This window comes from Capricornis sumatraensis, chromosome 2 (genome assembly GCF_032405125.1).
Source record: "Capricornis sumatraensis isolate serow.1 chromosome 2, serow.2, whole genome shotgun sequence".
Classification (NCBI taxonomy): domain Eukaryota; kingdom Metazoa; phylum Chordata; class Mammalia; order Artiodactyla; family Bovidae; genus Capricornis; species Capricornis sumatraensis.
In genome coordinates, this window is record NC_091070.1 from 119,129,371 (window position 1) to 119,147,127 (window position 17,757).

At 43.5% G+C, this 17,757-nt stretch overlaps 1 protein-coding gene across 1 annotated transcript; it reads right to left on the minus strand.

Moving 5' to 3' along the window:
• Positions 1–4,281: 4,281 nt before the first annotated feature.
• Positions 4,282–4,605, minus strand: LCE7A (late cornified envelope 7A). The gene has a single exon (XM_068994287.1). The coding sequence runs from the start codon at positions 4,603–4,605 to the stop codon at positions 4,282–4,284; it is 324 nt and encodes a 107-aa protein (XP_068850388.1).
• Between the last annotated feature and the right edge of the window lie 13,152 nt (positions 4,606–17,757).

Genomic DNA, 17,757 nt, shown 5'->3' on the forward strand with positions numbered 1-17,757 from the left:
GCACAACTTCCATCCATAGTTTTTCTTGCCATTGCTCTTGTAATCTCAATAAAACACTACTTTTACCTATTTATTTAATAGTATATAAAAAAGATGATCTCAATATATAAAGTTACTCTCTTCTGTTGAGTACCTATCAATCACCTTTGTATTGACTCATCTGAACATATTGTAGCAAAATGGAAAGGTTTTCACCAGCCATCCTCCTGTTGAGTTTGAGGTGGAAGATACTTTAAAGAAAGAAGACATACAGATGGCTAACAAACACATGATAAGATGCTCAACATCATTCATTATCAGAGAAATGCAAATCAAAACCACAGTGAGGTACCATTTCACACCAGTCAAAATGGCTGCGATCCCAAAGTCTACAAGCAATAAATGCTGGAGAGGGTGTGGAGAAAAGGGAACCCTCTTACACTGTTGATGGGAATGCAAACTGGTACAGGAACTCTGGAGAACAGTGTGGAGATTCCTTAAAAAACTGGAAAGAGAACTGCCTTCTGACCCAGCAATCCCACTGCTGGGCATACACACCGAGGAAACCAGAATTGAAAGAGACACATGTACCCCAATGTTCATCACAGCACTGTTTATAATAGCCAGGACATGGAAGCAACCTAGATGTCCATCAGCAGATGAATGGATAAGAAAGCTGTGGTACATATACACAATGGAGTATATTACTCAGCCATTAAAAGGAATACATTTGAATCAGTTCTAATGAGGTGGATGAAACTGGAGCCGATTATACAGAGTGAAGTAAGCCAGAAAGAAAAACAGAAATATAGTATACTCATGCATATATATAGAATTTAGAAAGATGGTAACGATAACCCTGTATGCAAGACAGCAAAAGAGACACAAATGTATAGAACAGTTTTTTGGACTCTGTGGGAGAGGGAGAGGGTGGGATGATTTAGGAGAATGGCATTGAAACATGTATAATATCATATAAGAAATGAATCGCCAGTCTAGGTTTGATGCAGGTTACTGGATGCTTGGGGCTGGTGCACTGGGATGACCCAGAGGGATGGTACGGGGAGGGAGTAGGGAGGGGGGTTCAGGATGGGGAACATGTGTATACCTGTGGCAGATTCATGTTGATGTGTGGCAAAATCAATACAATATTGTAAAGTAATTAGCCCCCAACTAAAATAAATAAATTTAAATAAAAAATAAAAACAAACAAACAAAAGAAGAATGAAGCTAGTGACCAAGAAGGATCTACTTTAATAAATAAATTTTTAAAAGGAATAAATCTAGAATGTGACAAAAAGAATATTACTCTTTAAGTCAACTGATATAACTAAGACCTTAAAAATGCACACTGAGGTGTTCAGTTCAGTTCAGTTCAGTCGCTCAGTCGTGTCCGACTCTTTGCAACCCCATGAATCAAAGCACGCCAGGCCTCCCTGTCCATCACCAACTCCCGGAATTCATCCAGACTCACGTCCATCGAGTCAGTGATGCCATCCAGCCATCTCATCCTCTGTCGTCCCCTTCTCCTCCTGCCCCCAATCCCTCCCAGCATCAGAGTCTTTTCCAATGAGTCAACTCTTCGCATGAGGTGGCCAGAGTACTGGAGTTTCAGCTTTAGCATCATTCCTTCCAAAGAAATCCCAGGGTTGATCTCCTTCAGAATGGACTGCTTGGATCTCCTTGCAGTCCAAGGGACTCTCAAGAGTCTTCTCCAACAACACAGTTCAACAGCATCGATTCTTCAGCGCTCAGCCTTCTTCACAGTCCAACTCTCACATCCATACATGACCACAGGAAAAACCATAGCCTTGACTAGACGGACCTTAGTTGGCAAAGTAATGTCTGCTTTTGAATATGCTATCTAGGTTGGTCATAACTTTTCTTCCAAGGAGTAAGAGTCTTTTAATTTCATGGCTGCAGTCACCATCTGCAGTGATTTTGGAGCCCAAAAAAATAGTCTGACACTGTTTCCATTGGTTCCCCATCTATTTCCCATGAAGTGTTACCCAATTTCTAATCTGACATCTACTAGTGAGGTTAGCAGTCCTGATGTTCTCCAAAGCATTATCATTTGTCGCCTCTTATTTAACACTTTTGGTGAGCAAGCTGAATATTATCACAGCATTTTAAGCATATACAAACACAGTGTTTCTCTTGCAGACATCTGAACAATCTCTGAAATACCTTTCTGGACTCCTACTGTTCTTTCTGTTAGAGGTTGAAGACCGCTGAACTAGAAGTCCTTTCCCTTGGACAGAGTATTGGGAAGTAACAAAAGGTGGTCAGGTCTATCTTCATTCTAACCCCAGAGCTCTCAGTGCCCTGGATGCCACTAGCTAACCACGAGTTTCAACAATGTATTGTGACCCAAGAGGATGGCCTGGCCCAGCAGCCTGCACATGTCTCTTCTGCAATAACACACCTAATGAACAGTGTTCATGTGTGAGACCCATTCCACTGCATGAACCCAGATGTTTTAGTAGCTGTGTGGCTTGCTTCAACTAAGCTGGGACTATATACAGTTTCTAGAGGACTGACCATAACTCCATCTTTTGTCTCTCACCAGCCCAATGGGTAACCACGTGTCATGAAACTGTGGTGAAGATCCAGAGTATTGGAATAGATTGGGAGTCTGGGACTGACATGTATGTACTACAATATTTAAAACACTAAAAATAGATATGCTAGGCACTTCCTTGGTGGTCCAGTGGTTGAGAGTCCACCTGCTGATTAGCAGGGGACATGGGTTCATTCCCTGGTCCAGGAAGATTCCACATGCCACAGGGCAAAGAAGCCCGTGAGCAGCAACTGCTAAGTTGGTGCTCTGGAGCCTGTGAGTTGCAACTGCTGAGCCTGCACATCAAGAGCCTCTGCTCCACAACAAGAGAAGCTACTGCAGTGAGCAGCCTGTGCACAGCAACTAGAGGGTAACCACCACTCGCTGCAGCTAGAGAAGGCCCACACGCTGCAACAAAGACCAGCACAGCCAAAATAAATAAAATAAAAAATAAAAATGCTTAAAAAAGTAGAAGACCAGCAAGGACCCACTGTACAGCATGGTGAAATCTGCTTAATATTCTGTAATAACCTAAATGGCACACGGGGATGATCCAGAGAGATGATATGGGGTGGGAGGTGGGAGGGGGGTTCAGGATTGGGAACTCATGTACACCCGTGGCTGATTCATGTTAATGTATGGCAAAACCAATACAGTATTGTAAAGTAAAATAAAGTAAAAATAAAAATTAAAAAAAAAAACCTAAACGGGAAAAGACTTTGAAAAAATAAGTACATATATAAGTGAATCACTTTGCTGCACATTTGAAACTAACACAACATTGTTAATCAACTCTGCTCTGTTATAAAATAAAAATTTAAGAAGAACCACGGTGTTGGAGGAAGGGCAGAAGTATTACTGTTGCCTATGGCCCACTGTTAGTCTGGAAAAAGTACTTTGAGAACTTGCTCCTCAGCCCATGCCACCTGTCCCGTTAAATAAAAGAGGGAAAGAAATGGCATGGGATGAAAAGCAACAGCAAGACCCGAATGTCTCTCAGGGGTATTGTGCTCACTGGACCTATATTCCCACCAGATTCTGGCACCTCAGTGAAGAGAAGGCGTGAGGGCCTAGGTCAGGCAGATTTGCTCAGAGAGAGTCATTTTCATGGCTTTCTGAACTGAGATCTGGAAACTACAAGCACCTTTGTGACATTTCTTTCTTAAGCACATGATTACCCCAGCTAAGAAGGATCTGGAGGCTGAATTCTGGGGCTGGGAAGTAAGGTGTCCTTTTTGAGTAGGAAGAAACTTCAGTGATGGTGGCAAATGGGGTCACAGAAGTGGAACTGGGTCATGATACTTTGGGGACACCCCTCTCCTATTTCTCTCTGGATCTTTTTTTCATAGCCTCCCAAACCGCTCAGACCCAGGGTCTACCTAAGAGGAAATGTCCCACCTGGTGTCTCTTCGAGGAAGTTTGCTTAAGGAATCCAGATTCCTGGGAACTTCTCAGAGCCGAGGCTGGAGGCATCAACAAACATCGAGAAGTTCTGGGTGCCAAGACAAATAAGCTTTATTTTTGCACACTGAGAAGGCTTTGAAGAGCAGACTTTATTGCAGTATTTGGATCTTCTCGACCTAAGACCAGAGCTAAGGCCAGGAGGTGCAAGATTTTGGGGAAAAAGAGAAATCCATCCCAGCAGCTTAATTCTGGAGGAGAGGGAAGAATAAGACCGAGAAGTGACATTGGCTCTGGACTGGTCCTTGGCTGTGGCTCTTTGGATCCTCAACAGTTGCAGGTCAGCTGTAGTCCCCAAAACCGTGGCAGCAACTGGAACACCCAGCAAGCTCCACGTCTACGCAGCTGGAAGGCTGGGGCTGGCGTCGGGTGTTGCTTGGGAACCGACGGGATACCAGAGAGCTGCAGCCTCCAAAGCCAGAAATAGAGCAGCTGGAGACATAGTGGGTGCGGGCGGGAGGCAGGCAGGGAGCAGGGGCCTGAGGGGCCTGAGGGGCCTGAGGAAACTGAGGAAACTGAGGAACCTGAGGGAAGCGCTTAGGTGGATATTTGGAGAGGCTCTTGGTGGGGAGCTGGTACTTCTGCTGGTTTTGCTGGCAGAACATCTTGGAGAATGTTCAGTTGCTCTGTAAAGCAATGCAGATATTCCAAAAGTTCAGTGAATATAAACCTCATTTGTATCAGTATTTTCCCCAGAGTCTGAAGCTCTGTGATTGATTCTATGGCTCCAGGGCCCATATCTTTATAGCAGAGTAGCCCTACTTTCCTGGCATAGGGGAAATCAGCAGTGGGTAAGTTAGACTTTGGTAACACCTTCTCTAGGTGGCTAAGTGGTTAAGAATCTGCTTGCAAGGCAGGAGACATGGGTTCAATCCCTGGGGTTGGGAAGATCCCCTAGAGAAGGAAATGGTAACCCACTCTAGTATTCTTGCCTAGAATATTCCATGGACAGTGGAGCTGGTGGGCTGCAGTCCATGGGGTTGCAAATAGTTGGACTCAACTGAGCGTAAGCACCCACACACACACACACACACACACACCCCTTCTCTGACCTGTTCTGGTTCTCCTAAGTCTTCTGAATTCAAAGGCAGCAATGTAGAGCACTAGATAGTTCCCCAAATCTTAAATATTTAAATAACATTTTCTGGTTTAAGAACCCGAGAAACCACATGTTTAGCCTGAGCCCACGGTCATACTAACTGGTGTCATCATTTGCCTTTTTTTCTTTCTTTACATCATGGGCTGTGCCTTAAGCCCTGTATGACTATCTCTTGTCTTACAAAGTAACCACCCCCCACCCTGACCCAATTTCTTGTTACCATTTATTCCCGCCCCCCACTCAGGATGGCTTCTTCTGAGCCACCTCAGTGATTTCCATGAGCCTGATTGTCCTTCAATTACGAGGTAGTTCCCATTCTCTCCAACCTGGAGTGGCCGGTTCAGTTGATGTGTGGCAGTCCTGACCCTCCCCAAATTGCCATCAGTTCAATGAAGACACTCACCTTGTTCTTACCTCAGGCAAGTGATGGTATATCAAATGCAGTGAGGAGACAGCGTGATCTGAGGCCTTTTATACATATCCTGCCCCCAACTCAAGGGAATGAGCCACGGTCATGTGAAAGCTGCTCCCAACCAGGTCTTTATGGTGACCATTTCCCACATTCCAGGGGCTCTGTCACTGTGTTACACTGGGTCATTACTGGATGCTCATGAACATCTTTCCAGAGCATCCTCCCCACCATAAACCCTGGAAGTATTTCCATAAAGATGAGAAGATTGTGATTTCCAAGGGGTTTATAATGGAACAGAACAACCCAGGGATTGAATTTTATGGAGGAATCCAGTGCATGCTTGAGATGAAAATCTGAAGCCACAAATGTTGGGTCACCCAGGACATATGTAGGAGTTTCTGAAAACTCTGTTAACAGATTAGGGACCAGTCGTCCAAGCAGCCTGGGGCCACAACCAAAGGATCGGTGTATCTGATTCAGATCCCAAAGTGTCTAAAACATTGACCAATGATGTAGCCTCGTAGAAGAGCCCACCTGGACAAGATTTCAGGCCACTTCCTACCCTCCCACGTGGATGACAAAACGGAAAGCCAGACAGGATGAAGGAGATACTCTGAGTCTTACAGAGTCTGAACGAGAAACCAGGTCTCCTAACTCTCTAGCCAGCTCTTTCTTTGATCATAGTTCCTTGTATTTAACTTGCTTGAAATCTACTAGCTCCCTTCCCACCAGCAACCTTTCCTAGTTTGCTTTTCTTAGTTCATCATTTCAACCACATTTTGGCCAACATATTACGGATGTGAGAATTGTACCATAAAGAAAACCAAGTGCTGAAGAATTGATGCTTTTGCATTGTGGTGCTGAAGAAGGCTCTCGAGAGTCCCTAGGACCGCAAGGATATCAAATCAAATCAATCCTCAAGGAAATCAACCCTGAATATTCATTGAAATGACTGATGCTGAAGCTCCAATACTTTGGCCACCTGATACAAAGAGCTAGCTTGCTGGGAAAGATCCTGATGCTGGGAAAGATTGAAGGCAAGAGGAGAAGGGGGTGGCAGAGGATGAGTTGGTTGGATGGCATCATCGACTCAATGGACAAGAGTCTGAGCAAACTCTGTGAGATGGTGATTGACAGGGAAGCCTGGTGTACTGCAGTCCATGGGGTCACAAAGAATCAGGCACAACTTAGTAACTGAACAATAACAATAAATAAACTTTCTTGCAGCTTTAGCTTGTCAATGCACTTGACTCACAAAACTCCAACCTTGGCTGAATCTTCCCTGCTATACCTTGCTGCTATAAAAATAAAAACAAAACAGATACTCTGGATGGTTGGCATCATCACTAGATCATAATCATCCTCTCCGTGTCTTGCTGCTGCTGCTGCTAAGTCGCTTCAGTCATGTCCGACTCTGTGTGACCCCATAGATGGCAGTGTCTTAGTTGAGCCAAAAACACTGCTTGGCAATCCTGTATACTTCTCTGTACTTACTCTGCACACACATCATGACTTTTCTCCACTTCTAAACCTTCAGAACATTTGCTGTTGCCTCTAGATAGATGCTGCTGCCTCCACTTCTTGGGGCAGACAGGAGCTGTCAAGTGTAAAGTGTTCCACTTCCCACCACCAAGTCTTCAAGCCTGTCCATGCCTGCAACTATCTCCTGTGACTTCCTGTGTTAGAGAAGGATCAGCTCCTTTTCTTTTCTAATGCCTCTCTACTCCTTTGCTCTGGATTCTTCTATCTCCTACAAAATGTCATTGTAGTTTCTTGTACTTTTCATTGCACCATGCGTGCATTTATTTTTCAATATCTGTCATCCTGGATCAGCGACCCAACGGACATGAGTTTGAACAAGCTCTGAGAGATGGTGGAGGACAGGGAAGCCTGGTGTGCTGCAGTCCATGGGGTTGCAAAGAGTTGGAGACGACTGAGTGACTGGACAACTACAGCCTGGATAGAATGAAACCTCAGTATTTGCTAGCTCACTGTTTATCCCCAGCACCTACAATGCCTGAGAGCTTGTAAGGCCTCAAAAAAAAAAAAAAAATTTGCTCAGTGAATTAATGAGCAATTTGTGGTTGAGGCAAAGGTCTCCCTCCTTTCACTCCTGGAGAGAGAGTACCTTGGGAGGCCAGGTCAGTGGCAGGTAAATAGTTCAGATATGGAGGCTGCTCCCAAGGGAGTCATTAGTGCCAATCAGCCATAAGAATTTGCTAATGGAAGTCAGGCCTCTGGTCCTGGCTCTGCTACTCCCCCTGGGCTTCAAAGGAGACTGGACCAGATGGTCTCTGTACATCTTCAAATGTGTATTTTACTCATTAGCATCAGACCTCCAGGGACTTTTCCTGGCTCGCTGTTGTCTTTGAACTGATTTTATCTGGGGTTGTGAGTGGTGGTGAACTTGATGAAGAAGGAGGAGATGATGTCTAGTGTTCATGTGAGGATGTGAAACACTGTAAGGTAAGACACATGATGAGGAATCAATTCCTTATGGTCTGGTTAGTTCATCCCACTTAGTAGAGGAACTTACTTACGTCATCTGACTGTGACAAAGCAGAGTATTGTGTATATATGTGACTCTTGCTTAATCATTTCTCTCCTAACTAAGAGTTTGAGCCATTGAAGCCCAGATCTGTGGGATGGGAAACATTATGCCCCTTCATGGCATCTGATCCCATCACTTCATGGGAAATAGATGGAGAAACAGTGGCTGACTTTATTTTTCTGGGCTCCAAAATCACTGCAGATGGTGATTGCAGCCATGAAATTAAAAGACACTTTCTCCTTGGAAGGAAAGTTGTGACCAAGCTAGATAGCATATTCAAAAGTAGAGATATTACTTTGCTAACAAAGGTCCGTTTAGTCAAGGCTATGGTTTTTCCAGTGATCATGTATGGATGTGAGAATTGGACTGTGAAGAAAGCTGAGCTCTGAAGAATTGATGCTTTTGAACTGTGATGTTGGAGAAGACTCTTGAAAGGAGCTCTGCAAGGAGATCCAACCAGTCCATCCTAAAGAAGATAAGTCCTGGGTGTTCACTGGAAGGACTGATACTGAAGCTGAAACTCCAATACTTTGGCTACCTGATGCGAAGAGCTGACTCATTTGAAAAGACCCTGATGCTGGGAAAGATTGAGGGCAGGAGGAGGAGGGGACAACAGAGGATGAGATGATTGGATGGAATCACCGACTCAATGGACATGGGTTTGGGTGGATTCCAGGAGTTGGTGATGGACAGGGAGGCCTGGTGTGCTGCAGTTCATGGGGTCACAAAGAGTTGAACATGACTGGGCAACTGAACTGAACTGCATGGCCCCCACTAAAACATTACAAATAATTTTCAAAGGTTGAAAAACTTTGCTCTATGGTATTGATCTAATATCATCAATGAACCATTGATTCAATCATGAAAAATTATTAATCCCAAAGAAAGTCCTTTCTAACCATAACTTGGAAATGGCCATTTTAATGACATTAATTTGTTCACTGAGTACCTATTGGGTGCAGGGTTTTGTAAATTCACTAAAAAGGTTAAGATACTTCTTTGCCCTTAAGGAATGATACAAGTGGGTTGATATGAGGTAAGGAAGGGAATTAAGATTTATTCTTAACCTGTTGTCCATCAAACTTGTTATTTTCATTGAGTTTCTTGCTGTTAACCCCGTGTTACAATATAAAATAAGGCTGAGGCTGAAAACCAGAGTGGGCATTAATCAGGGGGTGAGAGGGAAATTGATCACACGCATAGGCACAGAGATGTGAAAGGGCTTGATCTTTTCTGGGAACAGCGTGGCCATACTGTTGGACAAGAGCCAGAAGCAGGACACTAGGGGACAGAAAGGAAGGGAGGCCCTGGAGCAGCAAGAGAGTTACATACTGGGTTGTGTACTTTAGCCTATATATTAATGGCCTCCAAAATTATATCCCTTGAAAGCCTATTGCCTGGGATGTTCAAACATCACCTCCTTGGAGAGCCACACTGGCAGACAGTATGAGTCGTTCTGTCTTGGGTCCCTTCCAGCCCTTCCTCCCTGCCGCCACCGTTGCTATTGTGTTCATTTCATGTCTTTGCAGGCACAGAAGCTGGAAGAAGATGGTTCTCAGAGTCAGGGCACTAGCCTTTGAATCATGGGTATGCTATTTACTGTTTTTGAGCCTCATCTCTTTTTCTTAATCTATAAAATGGGGTTAATCTGTAAAATAAGAACCCCATAGAACTATTTAGTGTGATAATGAGGGTAACGTTTAACCGATAGTAGATTGAAAATACATTTTTGTTTCCTTCCTTTCCCTCACCATCTTACTGATAAGAGGATTCCTTAAAAACTTTGAGTCAGGTTTTAAAAGATTGTTTATCTTTAATTCTTGACTATTTGGGCTATGTGGGGGTGGGGGTTCTGGGGAGACATCAGTCTGGAACTTCCACTTATCCCTTGCTGCAATCAGAGTCATTACACATTTACCTGTTGTATATATTGGAGGTAAACAATCAATTTCATCTGAAAACTAGATTTTGCTGCCTAAAATAGTTTGACCATTTTAAGAGACTGTTGGGGCATCACTGACCAACTAAGCAAAGAAGGGACATGGTGAGATTTACATTTTAGAAAGATTCCTCAGTTTAGGTGGCCTTAGGTGCCTTGACTTGATGACATGAGCTGATGTCTGTGGTGACAACCAGGTTACAAGTCTGATGTGAGGATCAGAGTGGGACTAGGGGGAGCTCTTCTGTTAATGAGCTTATAGCTGAAGGGACTAGTTGAAAGGTGATTGAAGGCCTTCCCTTGGCAGAGGCCTGTCTGGACTGGAGAATTCCTCGTGCATTTCTGGACTCTGCTCTCATCTGCCCAAACACCGCCTCACCATCCAGCCTGCCTGAGGATTCAGGCATGCTCAGGATTCCTTCTGTCTTGGGTGTGCCCTTAATAGAAGGGTGAGGAACCAACCAGGCCAGCACGGGCATGCATGAGATTCTTATCAAGTTAATTCCTAAGAGATGAAATTAAGGAAAACAAGGATCTTCATTATGACTGAGCAATGAGATCTTTGAACCATCTTCCTATGGGCCAGAACACCAGTGGGTGGGCAGACTGGTGGCAAACAGCCTAGGGATGGGATTCATGGTCCTCTCAAGGGCAATGGGATTCACATTTGGACTGCTGAAGGACCCAGGATGCTTGTGCTTGGCTTGGGATGGAAGTCATGACCTGCATTCAATGATGGACCTGTGGGTCTGAACCCATCCCAATTAGGGTATAGACGAAAGGGACACAATCTACCCAGCAGAGCACATCTCCATCTCTAGCTGCTGGGACTGACGTGGCCTCAAATTCAGGTCCACTCCCCTGTCTGTATAGTGTGGACGAGAGACATAGGCCCACCTCGTCGTGTAGGATGGTGGTTTGAAAGAAGAAAACAACACCAACATTGAGTGGGGTTCTGTGAGCTGTAGGTACAGCATAAGCGTTATCAGTCTTTTTTGCAGTTTCCAATATTCACCAGCTGCTGAGTCTTATTCCTGTGGGACCAGGGGACACACAGCAATGTCATCTGGTACCAACATTATGGCCCCTCTTTTCTTTAGGCTCCCATTGTAGAAAACTCCCTTGGAATGAAGTTGCAGGTCATCCCTAGGGCACTGGCCCAGTCCTGACATTGACCAGCTGTGGGTCACTTGCCTCTTCCAGGCTGCAGTGTCTTCACTTGTAAAATGAGTGTTGTTGTTCTTATCTTGATCTCTCAGGTAATGATGGGGGCTGCTTGTTCTTTTTAGGACCTGAGTGACTTTCTGATTTATCATCTTTGATGGTTGTGTTGGTAACAAATGTAAGCATCCTTCTTTGAATCCTGGGCTCCACCCTGACCCTCAGTTGACCTCAGTGAGTCGAGCAATAACTAAGACCTCCTGGGGGTGTGCTCTATCACTCACTTGTGTCTGACTCTTTGCAACCCTATGGACTATATAGCCTGCCAGGCTCCTCTGTCCATGGGATTCTCCAGGCAAGAATACTGGAGTGGGTTGCCATCTTCTCCCCCAGTGGACCTTCCTCACCCAGGGAGGGAAAGCTGCATCTCTTGCATCCCCTGCATCGGCAGGTGGATTCTTTACCACTGAGCCACTGGGAAGCCTACTAAGGCCTCTAGGGCTTACATTTACAAAAGTCATCATCAAATGACACCTATTAGTCCTAAGGTCAGAAAAGACACAGAGAGATCACCTTGCCTACTCCTTTTCCTCCAGGCAGTGACCCCAAGAAGATATTTCTGAATCTTCCAGGAAATGAGACACTGCAAGCCTATGGTGATAGAGCTTTTCTGCTCCGGTATAGCTTCATCCCTCTCTTCTGATGCTCACCAAAGTGAAAAGAACAGATCTTTGACTCTGTCGTCCTACCATTCTTAGAGATTTCTGTACTCATAATATCCCTGGTTCATCACAACCCCATGCAAAATACTTCACCATCATTCTCTCCACTGTGCCAAAGAGACATAGCCCACTAGATCATATCCTTCAGCTTGCAATGAACACATCTTAAAAAATCCAGTACAATATTGTAAAGCCATTAACCTCCAATTAAAAATAAATAATTATTAAAAAGAGAAGAAAAATGCAGGGATAGTGATACCACCCTTCCCCCAAAAAGTCAGCTTCAATTTGGATCAGGAGGTTATCTTTACCTAGGAAGGCCTGTAACTCTAAACTGTTAGAGGATAGGGCTCAGGCATTAAGAAGGCAAGTTGCTCAGAGTGTGGGGCCTGTAATTCTCCTCTGTGGCATTAGGAATTTCTGCTCTGCCAGTCTGTGAGCCTGTATTTCTAAGCCATTCAAGGTTTAGCGAAGTAGTCCCACAGGGGAAGTCTGTCACATTCCTCCACATTTATACTACATTTCACCAGTTTTTCTCTCTCCCCTGAACAACGCTATGAGTTTAGTGTTACTGGCTATGAAAAAACAGAATATTGGAAAGTTTATGTGTAGTGAAGATCACACAATTCTAGGTTTCTGAGTAAGAGGGCCAACCCAGCAAGGAATCTCATGAAATAAGGAAAGAATTCTTTCAGTCTTGTTACAGATCAGAGACTTGAAACCTGCCTGTGCATGTGAGCCATTTGTGGAAAGGACTTTTAAAACACACGTTCCCAGCTATGACCTATTGAGTTGCTCTGAGAAGTGGGTCCTAAGCATTCTCCCTGCTTAAATATTTTCTGGGTGATGCTGCTAGTTTGAGAAACATATTTCTAGAGGGTTCTGGTAGTACCTTGGAATGAAAGTCAGCCCATGGAACATTCTGGCAACACTGCTACCTTTCTCCAAACTCCTCCAGGGATCTTCACAGGCTATTAAAAGATATAAGGAGCACAGGTAAGTCACAAACTCATTCAGCCTTGGAGGAGTCTTAGCAAACATCTAGTCAGCAAACATCCTCTCTCCCATGTGTCTGATGCTGCACTCTCTGGCCTCAAATAAAATGCTTTCATTTGGATAACTCATTACCTCACAAACTAGGCCATTACTCTTCTGCTATTTTTGTTAGAAAATAACTACTTTTATAAGCCCATCAATATATCTGACTCGGCAAATCAAAAACTTACAGGTCCCTGCCTTTACTTACCATCTTTGAATCTACCAAATTGGGTTGTTTTATCTCCACAGTAAATATCAGTTGAATATACAAATAAAATTTGTAATGGGCTTCCCAGGTGGCTCAGAGGTAAAGAATTCACCTGCCAATGCAGGAGATGCAAGTTTGATCTCTGGGTTGGGAGGATTCCCTGGAGAAGGAAGTGGCAACCCACTCAAGTATTCTTGCCTGGAGAATTCTATGGACAGAGGAGCCTGGTGGGCTACAGTCCCTGGGGTCACAAAAGAGTCAGACACAACTTATCAACTAAATAGCAACAACAACAAAGCAAAAAAAAAAAAAGAAAGAAAGAAATAATGATAGTACCTCAAGAAGCAGTTCTTGATATATTAGTCAGTAGAATGAGTGAATTAATTACAAATAAAATATGTCATTTGACTTGGTTAAGTGCCTATATTTCACACCTGAGAGGATCAAATGAGTCATTTCACAGAGTTAAAATTGTGACAGAATTAAGATGAAACTCAAGGTCACTTGATTCTACCCAATGTTCACGCTTGGGGTGGAGAGGTGTAGTATAAATGTGGAGGAATGTGACAGACTTCCCCTGTGGGACTACTTCGCTAAACCTTGAATGGCTTAGAAATACAGGCTCACAGACTGGCAGAGCAGAAATTCCTAATGCCACAGAGGAGAATTGCAGGCCCCACACTCTGAGCAACTTGCCTAAGCCTTCTTAATGCCTGAGCCCTATCCTCTAACAGTTTAGAGTTACAGGCCTTCCTAGGTAAAGATAACCTCCTGATCCAAATTGAAGCTGACTTTTTGAGTCGGAGCACTGTCATTTTGAGAGCATGGCATAGGGGCTAAATGTCTAGTATCTGCACTCAGACCACCCACCTTCGAATCTGGGTTTCATCACTTAGTAGTTATACAGTGTTTGGTTTGTCACTTCTCTGCAATTTCATCACTCATTCGTAAAAGGATGATAAAATTACATCAGTTTCATAGAGCTGTGAAAAGTCGCTCAGTCATGTCCAACTCTTTGTGATCCCATGGACCACAAAGACCATGGAGCCTGCCAGGCTCCTCTGTCCATAGAATTCTCCAATCAAGAGTTTGCAGGTGGATTCTTTACCAGCTGAGCCACCAGGGAAGCCCAAGAATACAGGAGTGGTGTTCCTTCTCCAGGATAACTTCCCCACCCAGTAATTGAACCTGCACTGCAGGTGGATTCTTTGCCAGCTGAGCCACCAGGGAAGCCCAAGAATACTGGAGTGGTGCTCCTTCTCCAGGATAACTTCCCCACCCGGGAACTGAACCTGCATTGCAGGTGGATACTTTGCCAGCTGAGCCACCAGGGAAGTCTGGCATGCTGACTCCATGGGGTCACAAAGAGTCGAACACCGCTGAGTGACGAACAACGACAACTTAGAGCTGTCTTGAGGATTAAGTAAATAATATGTGTACAGAGATTATCAGTGTGCTTGTACATAGTAGGCTCTCTATAAACACAGATTGTTGCTATTGCTTTTTGTGTTGCTGTTCTCATTATATTATTATCTGGCTAGTCCAGTGTCCCTCAGTAATTACTATCTATATTTTTATTTCTCTGAAGATTTATAAATACTAGTGGATATCACAAGAACATGTCAGTGACTGGTCAAAGCTGGTTTCACAACATTCTCCCACAGCCTCTAACAGGACCACCGCCACCTCCTACAAACATCCCTGTGAGTCATGCTTGGGTTGGGCCATAGCTGTGGCAGTGGACATTGGGATGGATCAGGCAAAGATTCAGGATTGACTGGAGCCATATATTTGAAGAATCACTCTCATAAAGCTATAATGAAGAAAGTGAAGGTGAAGTCACTCAGTCGTGTCCGACTTTTTGTGATCCCATGGACTGTAGCCTACCAAGCTCCTCGGTCCATGGGATTCTCCAGGCAAGAATACTGGAGTGGGTTGCCATTTCCTTCTCCAGGGGATCTTCCCGACCCAGGGATCGAACCCGGGTTTCCTGCATTGGATGCAGACGCTTTAACATTTGAGCCACCAGGGAAGCCCTCATAATGAGGAAAGTTCCCTGGAAATCATTTGCCTGTATTCTCTGAGAGCAAACTTATTAACTCAGCACTAGAGAAATGAGTAGAGTTGGTGGTAGATCCAGGCAGGGACTGAGTTTGCCTGGGGTTCTGAGTGTGTCAATCCCTCCACTTCATGGGCAATCAAAGCAGGACAGAGAGAACCTGTCAGAGATAAGGGGAGAACTTCTAGGACCTCAATCAGAAGAAGAATGGAGACATCCAAAGGTCCATGGTGGGAGGGCATATTAAAGCTCCAGAAAGGAAGATTGGGATCAGTGAGAATCTAAGGGCTTGAAAGGACTGGGAGAGCTGCTGAAGACAGAGCAGTCTAGGAGCTAGATTCTGTGCTTGGATTTTAGATGATGTCTCAGCAGGATGGTTAAAGGAGCAGAAATGATAATCCACTCCAGTATTCTAGCATGGAAAACTCCATGGACAGAGGGGTCTGGCAGGTTACTGTCCATGGAGTCGCCAAGAGTCGGACACGACTGGCATGCATGAACAAAAAAGATTTATTTAGACCCTTTTATCTTTTTAGAGCATCATTTCACACCAGAATGAAGAACAGGGGTATTTTATTATCTGTATTTCACATATGGATGAATTACAATCCTTGTGAAGCAAGCAATGACTAGACTTGTAAGACCTTCCGTTTTCAGGTTTCCTTATATTTTCTTTCCATTGACCCTCTCAGCATTTTGTTTTAATATGATTTGCTTTTCTCAGTGAGAGGTAAAGCAATACTGGTTGTTATTCATCTGTAATTTTGTTCTAGTAATGTTTTGAAGTGTATCACTGATCATTGCAAGCAATTTCTTTTAGAATCCATTGTTAGGAAGAACAAGCCTTCTCTTGGAGACTGTATATGTCAGATAATTTGTACCTAGATTTTACATACTAGGGAGTTCAGAACTACCCACCATGCTGAGATATAGTAACTACTTAGGTCACAAGTTTAATACTTGTATTCTTTTATCTACCCACAGGCTCTCGTGTATCGCTTTCTGATGTGCTATAATACTTGTAGTTTAATGACAGAGATGCTATGTCTCTCTTGTTCTAGTTCATAGAGAGAATCCAGACTGGTCCTAACCCATGCTAAGGAATGGAATGAGGCTTTCTCATGCCCACAGTCCCACACAAGCTGTTCGTGATCTCATGCTTTTTGCCCAAGCCACGTGATGAACTTGCTCACAGAAAATGAGCATGCTAAGGTGGGATGCCAGGAGGAGGAAGCTGAGCCATCTATGTTTGGCAGATGATTTCTAGAGGTGGGGAGTGGAAGTCCTCTTGGAATGACAATCCATTTCAGTTTAGTCCCTTGGTTTTCAGGATGTCTGGTCTCTATCTTGACCCATACTTATGCAACTTCAAGGACTCTGGCTCACCATTCTTTCCTCTTTAATCAGTAGTTTATATAGCCTCCAGAGGCAAGAAAAAAAACAGTTTCTTACATAGCATGAATTTCCTCCTGGGCTTTCATAATTTTGTTTTCAAAACAGAATGCACATTATTCTTGCATACTAAGAATGAACAAATAAGTGAACATGTGACAAAAGGTGGGATCTGGATTTCTCAGTGTTGGAGGAGATTATAGATAAGCAAAAAAATGAGGCTAGGACAAGCCATGTGATACTGAATTAGAGTTGAAGACATCGGTATGAATTTATAGTCAGCTGAATATAGAGATAAATGGAAAACTATTGGAAGAATTACAGACACATGTCTATACACTGGTTAGTATACACATAAATATTTCAAAGCTCCATCCATTGAGAAGGATAAGAAGCAGTGATATCCCAGTAGCACTGAACACAACCAACACTCAGATCTTAGTTTATAATATAATTTCCCAATAAAACAAACTAAAATTCACAAGACAAATAGATGAATCTAGGTCTAGGGTAAAGAATACACAAAATGAACCTGAATCATCTTAAAATGTCATAAAATAAAGAAGTGCTTAAAAAAGAGTCCGGTAGCCTGTTACCAAAGGAATATTGAAGCTCACTGAAAGAGCTGCCAAAGTTGGAATAATACGAACAGCAAAATAAATAAATTGGCAATGGATTAGAACTCATATAAATATATACCAATATCTGTGAGTACTTACTGATACAAATAAATGATTGAATAAACTGGGGGGAGGGGTGTACTCTTCCTACAGAAAAATTCCAAAGAATTAATATAGATACTGCCCCCTCAAAAAGATGAGCCCAAATCTCTACTCTGAATGGGTTGCTCATAATGACTTCCTTCCAGAGAGGAATACAGAAATGGAAGGAAAAAGTAACTTTATTATTTTTTATTTTTTAACATAAATTTATTTATTTTAATTGGAGGTTAATTACTTTACAATATTGTATTGGTTTTGCCATACATCAACATGAATCTGCCACAGGTGTGCACATGTTCCCCATCCTGAACCGCCCTCCCTCCTCCCTCCCTGTACCATCCCTCTGGGTCGTCTCACTGCACCAGCCCCAAGCATCCAGTAACCTGCATCAAACCTAGACTGGAAATTCATTTCATATATATTATACATGTTTCAGTGCCATTCTCCCAAATCA

Coding starts and splice junctions, on each gene's coding strand:
- LCE7A (XM_068994287.1), bottom strand. CDS start 4,605: ATGTTCTGCCAGCAAAACCAGCAGAAGTACCAGCTCCCCACCAAGAGC.